Source organism: Nelumbo nucifera, chromosome 1 (assembly GCF_055504915.1).
Source record: "Nelumbo nucifera cultivar China Antique chromosome 1, China Antique-T2T, whole genome shotgun sequence".
Classification (NCBI taxonomy): domain Eukaryota; kingdom Viridiplantae; phylum Streptophyta; class Magnoliopsida; order Proteales; family Nelumbonaceae; genus Nelumbo; species Nelumbo nucifera.
This window is the reverse complement of record NC_142649.1, coordinates 116,967,026-116,976,180: the sequence shown is the minus strand read 5'-3', so window position 1 is coordinate 116,976,180 and position 9,155 is coordinate 116,967,026. Positions and strand designations below refer to the sequence as shown.

At 36.6% G+C, this 9,155-nt stretch overlaps 1 protein-coding gene and 1 non-coding gene across 3 annotated transcripts; both read left to right on the top strand.

The window, feature by feature from the left end:
- The first annotated feature begins 405 nt into the window (after positions 1-405).
- Positions 406-5,820, top strand: LOC148803733 (26S proteasome non-ATPase regulatory subunit 12 homolog B-like). 2 transcript variants are annotated; one of them, XM_088893698.1, is made up of 7 exons: positions 986-2,928; positions 3,019-3,050; positions 4,083-4,182; positions 4,255-4,367; positions 4,472-4,625; positions 4,725-4,800; positions 5,577-5,820. In XM_088893698.1, exons 1-7 carry the CDS (start codon positions 2,908-2,910, stop codon positions 5,630-5,632), a joined length of 552 nt encoding a protein of 183 aa, XP_088749824.1. In that variant the 5' UTR covers positions 986-2,907; the 3' UTR covers positions 5,633-5,820. The 2 variants fall into 2 exon arrangements, 1 of the variants encoding a protein (XP_088749824.1); XR_016079679.1 differs by lacking the exons at positions 986-2,928; positions 4,255-4,367; positions 4,472-4,625; positions 4,725-4,800; positions 5,577-5,820 and adding exons at positions 406-705; positions 801-979 and having other exon boundaries at positions 4,083-4,184.
- A 909-nt stretch (positions 5,821-6,729) lies between these two features.
- TRNAC-GCA (transfer RNA cysteine (anticodon GCA)) lies at positions 6,730-6,801 on the top strand. The gene has a single exon. It is a non-coding gene; the product is annotated as a tRNA-Cys (tRNA).
- Positions 6,802-9,155: the final 2,354 nt, after the last annotated feature.

Below are 9,155 nucleotides of genomic sequence, written 5' to 3'. Positions count from 1 at the left end.
AGTAAAATAATTAATATTTTATTGACAAAAATATTAAAATGTAAAACAGACAATAGGATAGCCTTTTCAGGGAAAGTGTGAATTAGGGGATCAAAAATCAAGTGTAAAAGGTCCCTAACCACGAGATTTTGCTGTGGATGAGAAATTGGGGTGTGGACAAGACCAGTCCCATCCATATGTAGCAAAATGCAACCAAATCCCATGAACAGGACTGAAACCACGAGATTTATGCGGTTCCAAACACTGCCCTAACCAACCAACCCGTTTGGAATTTTGCATGAGGCCTTACTCCTTTTGTGTTATCTGAGTAATATGTTTTTCAAGCAAGTGACTTATGGGGAAATGTTGTTTCAATACCCATAAATATAGCGTTCAGCTAGGTAAAATGTTATCTAAATTAGAATTTTCGGCGCATTACGAAAAACGATCTAAGCCGGCGGCTTAGAGGCGGCGGTCTTAAAGACCGCCACTATAGACACAGCTGAAGTCCCATTTGACAAAAATAAAAGAATTGGGCGGTGCCGGTGGTCTTCAAGAACTGGCACGACATTTTTACATTGAACCGAACTTAGGCCAGCTTCTTACATCTGAGTGAGAGAGAGAGAGCAAAAATCCAAAAACTCTCACACTCCCGCCTTATGCTCCTGCTCAAAATCTTTTTGAGAGAGAAATCGATTAAGAAATGCTTCTGACAAAGAACGAAAGGTAAAGATTCTTTCTTCTTCTTCTTCACGTATGGTTGATTCATTTCTATTTTCTCCCATTCTTGGGCATTAATCGGTGGAGGACGACAAACACAGTTAAAGGCTTAGTCGCAATTCTACTACATAGGAGAAAATCCGTATCAAGCTGGAGCAATCCCCCCAACTGCCCTTTTTGACGATCCAAAAGGGATTCCATTGCAGCAAACCATCTTCAAAGATGCAGCTTCTCTCTTCACCTACATCTACTGTGGGACCTCTGGCGTCACCACCATCAGGTCATTATCATCCCTCTCCCTTCCATCCTCTCTATTTTCTAGCTTCTTTTTCTTTCCTAAATTATATCTGTGCAAGTATCGATCATCTTGGAATTAGGGTTTATTGTTTACAGAAACAAAAAAAGGGTTTACTGCTTACAGAAACTAAAAAGGGGTTTAGCTGAAACTTGAAACTTAGGATTATGGATTGTAGATGACTTTTTTATTCCACGATCAGTAAAATAGATGGATGGTTTTAAAATCAAAATGCGCATTTCTTTTCTTGGCAAGGACTATTTTATAGTCAAAATGCATACTTTGCCAAAGGTAATAATTTCAATGCGATAGGAGCTTATGTAATCCTAATGTCAACAGTACAAAATGTTATATGCAGAAAAAGAAAATGGAATAAACATGTCTATGGCTTAGGGTCGTCAAAAATCCTCAATTATTCTTGATTGTGAATTATTGTGATGGCCCTATTTTAGGTCAATTAGATTTTATGCAGTTTGTGCTTTGGCTTTTATGTTCCATGTATTTGTGTTGTGCCCATGGGAAAGAAGGGAATCTATTAGTGTTGGCATAATCACTACAAGAAGGCTACAATTCATTCATCTGATGCAATTGCTATGTGGTTTCGGAAGTTGCATGGGAACAAAGAGATTAAGGCGGTTTCTATGCTATACTGTTGCTTTGAGGTTGAAGTGCTAGTTTCTTTTGTTAGAAATACCAGTCTAAGGTTAAGAAGCTTGAGTCTTCTTCAATTTGTCATGGTTGACTCTTGCTTAGATTTAGGTAGTTTGAATAGAGACACTTCTCAGTATAGATATTGATTTATTGATCAAGTAGTATTTTGTTTTGTTGGAGATTGATTGCTGTGAGCCAAGAAGAATGCCACCCCACAACAGAACTTTTGTCCTAAAGCCAAGATCTACTACTATTTGATCTTCGGTCATGTCTGACCTGCAAAATAAGCCAGGGAACCCATTATTCCACTAGAGCCACAAACATAAAGGAAAAAAGTAAACACCAGAAATTTTCTCCAACAGTAAGTCATTACAGACACAGTAAAATAAATGGATTCCATTCCACCCAATTAATGGAATTTCTTACCAATAATCAAATTAAATGTACAGAAGATAGTGATAGATAATATGCTACCAGTCATCCAAGTCACTTATTATTTATCCATGCACCGTATGAGGAATGCTAGAAAGCAATCTGATAAAAGACACAATAAGACACCTTATGCATTGCCTGCTAGGAAGTCCTCTGTCCTACCAGATAATACCCAGTAGATCAGTGTGAGCCGCTTTGGAGGCTCAAAAAGAAGCCAATAGATGTTACAAATCAGTGTGAGCCCCTTACTAGTGGAACCACTGAACTAACAGTGAAGTTTATGCCAAGAGTAAACCTATAGACATCTAGTGTTATCCCTTTCCATAAAGGAATTTTGAGGGGAAATTATGTTGTTGGTTGGATGAAGGTTTAAATGAATAATTTTTATTATTCCTCATGGGGGATGGGGCTGAATTCAAAGTTTGAATTGTTTCACCTATGCATTAATTGGAGTAACCAATACATCCTGTAGGTGGTGTTGGTACAATTCATGCATCCAATATTCTCCACTCTCATGTGCTTGGATCTTAGTTGAATAATCTATTGAGGATAAAACCCTTGGCATATGTACTATTTGTCAAGACTCTCTATTAATAAGATAGGGAACCCCTTTGGGTTGTCCATAGGTAAGTAGTAGTGAAGCTTCCTTGACCTGTACATATCACCCAAAATTTCACTTTCTTTCTTTTTAATTTAGGTTGTATATATTTTGATTGTCATGAGAAAGCAACCTTTTTGTTGTTAAAAGGGGGGGAAAGGCTTATATCAATCACTTCTTGTGTATTTGTGGCCTGGACAAAAACTTAGGCCCAGGCCTGGTAATTTGCTGCATGCTAGGCCTTTTGCATCAGGTTAGTAATGATCACCCTCTATGTGAGAGTACATATATTAGGTACTCAAGTATATTCTTACATTCAAACTTGTTTCTTTTTATTTTGCAGGGTTTTCATGTTGCTGCTCTTGGCTTTGTGAGGTGAGGCCCACCTGATCCAAAAGCTTATAAGCAATGTTTTGTGAAAATTCCAGGCAACCTGAACCAATTATATTTTTCAGTCATTCATTGAAATCTCTTCTAATTAAGCAGCTCAACTAAAGCAATTCAACTCGAACACTGCCTTTGCTTTTGATTGGATTTTCAGTTTCAAATTTAGGCTCTTAATTAAGAAAGAAAAGTTATTGATAGAATTTTGAATTGAAATTTTGTATGAAAAAGTGAAAAATTGAACAGGTATAAGTTTTTTTTAGGATTAATCAACCAGAAGGCCTGGCCTATTCACTGTTGATAGAGCAGAGGATGAATGGGTGACCGAATACTTGGATACCCAACTTAACCCAAACATAGATGGCATGGGCCTAAAAACATTGGGACCAGGGCCCATAATAAGTTGGGCATATGATTATCCCTCTGCCACTAATACCAGAACCTGACCCATACCAGGGTCCAGGTTCACATGAATGAAAACCTCACCTGTTGAGTTCACTATCAAAGGAAAATTGACCAGCTAATAATGTCAAAAAAGCCGATTCTTCACACCATTGACCAAGATAAAGGAACATACAACTCTGCTCTGCTGAACACAAAACGCTGGCCACTTTATGTGCATCAGACAGCACATTGTTTTGATTTCACTCTTTTGAGTTTCTTAATCTCATTTGTTGGATAGGCATTTGATTTGTCATTATTCTTATCTTTGTAAAACTCCTATTAGCATGTGTGATTTGTAACTGTATTTTGATCTTCACGTGAAGAGGATCGCAAATGATAAAGAGGCTTTGGTTGCTCCTAAGGAACCTATTGCTGGTTTGACTGTGGATCCTACCTTGGTTTCACATTCAGTACCTACTACCACAGAGGAAACTTGGTTTGACTGTGTGATTTGTACCTGCTATCACTATCTGATTATGTGATAAAAATGGCTGTAGATTTTGAATTTTATTTATGACTTTATATCTGGTATCCCAATATAAAGCAAACTATTTAGTTGGATTCTTTTCCTTTATGTAGGTACCACTCCCATAACAATGATTACCTTGAGATCTGTCGTAGCTACAAGGCAATCTATGAGATTCCATCTGTCAAAGAAGATCTGGCACAATGGATACCAGTAAGTACTGTTTTTGAATTCATGTCTTCCCTATTTACCTTGGCATTTCCTGACAATTATTCCCACTTGCAGGTCCTACGAAAAATTTGCTGGTATTTAGTGCTGTCTCCACATGATCCATTGCAGTCAAGCCTTCTTAACTCTACTTTGGAGGATAAGAATCTAGGTGAAATTCCAAAATTTAGGTATATATTGGTGACATTGGTTTTTTTCAATACCAATTTCTTCTTTATTCCATGAAATCATCCAATTTTTTTTCATCTATTGTTTTACATGCCTGCCCACTCAGGTTGCTGTTGAAACAGCTGACCACAATGGAGGTGATCCAGTGGAATACTCTTTGGGAGACATATCAGGATGAGTTTGAGAATGAAAAAAACATGCTTGGGGGTCATTTGGGTGAGAAAGCAGCAGAGGATCTAAAACAGAGAATTATTGAGCATGTAATTGGCTTGTGCACATCCAGTTATATGGCATATTATTTTTCAAGATTTTATGATTTTAGATATTCAAATTAATTTAGTTGACATATATTCTTTCAGAACATATTAGTCGTGTCAAAATATTACTCTAGGATCATTGAAGAGACTTGCAAAGCTGCTGTGTCTCACTCTCCAGGTTTGCTACCCACATACCTAAGTTTTTTTGGGTAGATTCAATTCCTTTAATTTTGCAGATTTTCTTTCATTTATTGAAAAGGTGTCTTCAGGTTCTGTATTCTCATCTTATACATTCATCTTGAGGTCATTTTGGTAAATATACTTCATTGTGAAGAGCTCTTTTCCGAGGTGCCCTTCTGGCTGTATATACTTCATTGGGTACATGAAAAAAAAAGATGGACTTGTGGTGTAGGTTGTGAAGGAGAAAAGTCCCTATAGGGTATATGTTCTATGTAAAGAAGAAAAGGATTTAATCTTGATATAGGGGAAATAGAAGGATTTCATATCTGAAATATTAAAGAAAGAGTGGTGAAATAGAAAAAAAAACTCCATGAACACCAGTTTGTTGACATCACATTAGCTTTTTTATATTGGCAACTGGTAAACTTCTATTGATGATAGTGAAATATGTAAATAGGGTCATATAAGCACAAGGATACAGATAGCACCACTTTTAAATGGGTAGATCGGGTTCATTATTTGAAATATTTTACATTTTTTTATCTATTAAATTCAGACCAATCATCCTAATGTGCTACAATCTGATTACATTAACTCTGTCATGCCATAGAGTTTTCAATTTGATTTGGTTAATTTACTAGTTGCATAATTCATTTATTGATATGAGAATGCTAAATTAGGATGCCTCCTTGAATGTCTTGTTTTTTATACATTTTTTATGGTTATCTCATTTACTTTACATTCTTTAATAATTTATATGTTTTTGATTTACAGGTTCATCAATTACGCTAAGTGGATTTGCTTCTGAAGATGTGAACCTTATTCGATAAATTGAATTTTTTAAAGTCCTTGTATTTTTATATGTCACTGGATATTGTCTGTGAATAGTTTGATTTGGAATTAATTAATCTTTAAATTAATACATTTTGTTTTAAATTGCATTTTTTTTATTTAAGTTTCTTAACTTTAACTTTTCATGTATCAATTATCATGAATTATTTGTTAAGCATGTATTAAAGTGATGAATTAATAAAAAAGTGTATGTACCAACAAATATCGGAATTAACCTGGCATAAACATTAAAAAATGTATATATATCTAAGCTGGCAGTCATGAAATTGGTAGATTAGCCATAAACAAGACCTAAGCCGGCGGTCTGAACCGCCACCTAAGGAAGCAAATGATGTTGGACTAAACCAAAGGTGGCGGTTAATTAGGATCAAAGCTGGCGATTCAAACCGCCGCCTAAGGAACCAAACAATTTTTGACAAAACCTAAGCCGGCGGTCAAAAACACCGCCTTTAATAACACTAAGCCGGCGGTCCTAATAGACTGCCACATTAATGAAATTTGGACTGCCTCGAACCGGCCACCAACGGTGGCAGTCTTGATCTAGGCCGGTAGCTACTTAGACGGCGGACCAATGACCACTGCCTTAGATCTAAGCCGGCGATCATGTTAGACTATTTTTCTTGTAGTGGTGGGTGGATAAATAGTTAAGTTACTTATCTTCCAAACCAATGCTTTCGAATTGTCATTGATCCAGGGGAATCGTTCAAGCAACCAGTTCCATTTCACTCTTAACCCATTCTTTAGCCAAAAACCGTTGACTCGGTCAGCGACCCACTAACCCATGTGGTCGAACCATTGACCCAGACAATAGCTTTTGGCCATTTTTTATTTTAATTAATTTTAATTTTTTTAATTTGGAACAAGCCTTCCATTCAAACTACATGGTCGAACCAATATTCTTTAGAAAAAATTTATTCCGTGGATCCTATTGTAGGGGTGGCCAAACACAAAATTATTACAATTCTGTAAAGTTCACCCACTTGCCCCCTTTTTACCGAAATAATGGATGGGGTTGTGAAAGGAAGCTAGAAGTCTATTTATTCTTTTAAAACAGTACTCAAGTTTTTGACTAAAAGAGTCCATAGCTCAGTGGTAGAGCATTTGACTGCAGATCAAGAGGTCACCGGTTCGAGCCCAGTTGGGCCCTTTTATTTCTTTTTGCCGAAAGCACTCGCACACAGAAAAGGATGCAAATAGCCTTTTTCTAATCAAAATATACCTAATAAAAGCAATTAAAAATATTCCTTTTTTTAATCTAAAGGAATAAATGATACCCCCCCCCCCAAGTTGAGTCTTGCTTTATCAAGGAATTCTATTCCTTGGGATATTATAAAATAAAAAGCAATTCTATTCTTTTTACTTCATGGCATACATGCAATTTCCACCAAGAAGGGGAATTCAGAAATCAATCCCCAGGATTCCACAACACCACTACTACTGGTGCCGGAGGCAAGTGCAACTGTGCAAATTGAATACCATTCAACAAAGAAAAAGGTATAATCCCACTAGTCTGACCTCCTCCGATGACATGATTAATGGTCGGTGGTCGCCTGGAGTTTCATCGGGTCAGACCCAATACCACCTTTCTAGTTCGGAAACCGGAACTGGTTAACTGATTGTGCACATTTGCTAATTGGGTTGAGACCGGATCTACGTACCCTGACCTGACCAGACCCGATCGCTTCACATTTCATGGCGCAAGTTGCTTCAAGGATTACTTTTCCTGAATGTGATTAGAGGTGCAAATTGGACACCTGATTTGAAAAATGAAAATGCATTACAGAGTTGAGTTGGGCCTGGGCCCTGAGGCTGGCCCACACTCAACCTGAGCCCGCCCAAGTTGCAGCCGTAAACGTGATTGAGTGGATTCTCAGTCGATAAGAAGGAATCAGAAAAAGGAAAAGATTGTTGGATATTTTATATATTTTCTTACCTTTTATTTTTGTTCTGGCCTCTGGGTGATTGCTATATTTCCAACAAAGATTGCAAGCAAGTAGGGAAAGAGATCGATCAGATTTTGGCAAATTACAGTGTAGATGGCCATTCAGAACAGAAGTGTCACTCGCAGTCGAGAAATCGCGAGCAATGGTAAGCGTGAGATGACTGTCGAAGATTTCAGACTATGGTTGAAGAAATTCGACGTCAACGGGGATGGGCGAATAAGTAGAAAAGAGCTGCAACACGCCATCCGCAGCGTTGGGGGATGGTTTGCTTCATGGAAAAACGCCAGCGGCGGGATCAACTCGGCCGACGTCAACGGCGATGGATACATCGACGATACTGAGATCAACTATCTTTTGGACTTTGCTGAGAAGCACATGGGAGTGAAGATCATTCCTTACTAATAAAGTCCAGAGTGTGTGTAATAACCTCAATCTCTCCACAGTGAAGTACGAACACACACAGCCATGATTTGTCTTTGGTGGATTATTAATTAATGTTTCGCATAAATTACACCAGATGCCAACTGTTTCTGCTTGTTATTGATCTTTGATAGTTTCCAACTGAACAATCATACTGTTGTTGTTCAGATCTTATTGCCTTTCTATATCATCCTAGCCTTTTTTTTTTATTTCTTTTATGTTTCTATTTAGACCGGCTTGATATGGTTATGGATGCGAATATGGTTGTAAATCTTCATGCCACTTTTTTTTTTTTTTTTTTTTTGAGAAAATCCATGCCACTAAAAATGATTTTTTTTTTTTTTTTATGTTTTGATTATATTAAGTTCTTATATAAATGAAACTTGACGATATAATCTACCGCGCGAACATGGCATATTATGTCAATAATATATGTACAAATTTATATTATAAATTGTTTCTTAATTTTTAAAATAGAAAAAATAAGTACTATTTTATTATATATAGCTAAACAAATTCTATAAAAAATAATTGCAGACGAAACCAAGCAAAAACACGAAGGCTGATAATTTTCATACCCAAACCAAAAAGAAAAAGAAAAATTATGGGGAAGAAACAACGCAACAACAAATGACTAATATATCTAGCAAATTATAAATGTAAGAACGCCTTGCACTCCTTAACACTTGCCGGATTATGGTTTCTTGATTGGGTGGTCATAAGTTAAAATATAATGAACAAATCAACCATCCATAGCCTCAATTCACAGTGGGGTTATAAATGAAAATTAATCCTCTTTTGTTTAGAGAAAACAAAATATGGATATAAGAGCATGATAACCAGTTATAACAATTTTCAACATGGTCTGTTTTCAAGTTTATTCATGAACATAATTTTAAGAAAAATAAATCTGGTTTAAAAAGAAATTTCCAGAATGCCATCCAACATATATATTAATTATACAAGCTGTGCATGGGGGAAAATTTCAGCGTATAGATACCCATTTTGATGTATGTGACCAAAACAATAAATCCTTCCTTCTGACTGTTGATGTGCATGGGGTATGTATGTATGCATGTATGTGTATCAAAATTCAAAGGATTCATATTAGGCCAGCAGTGGTCTAGGGTAATTTTAT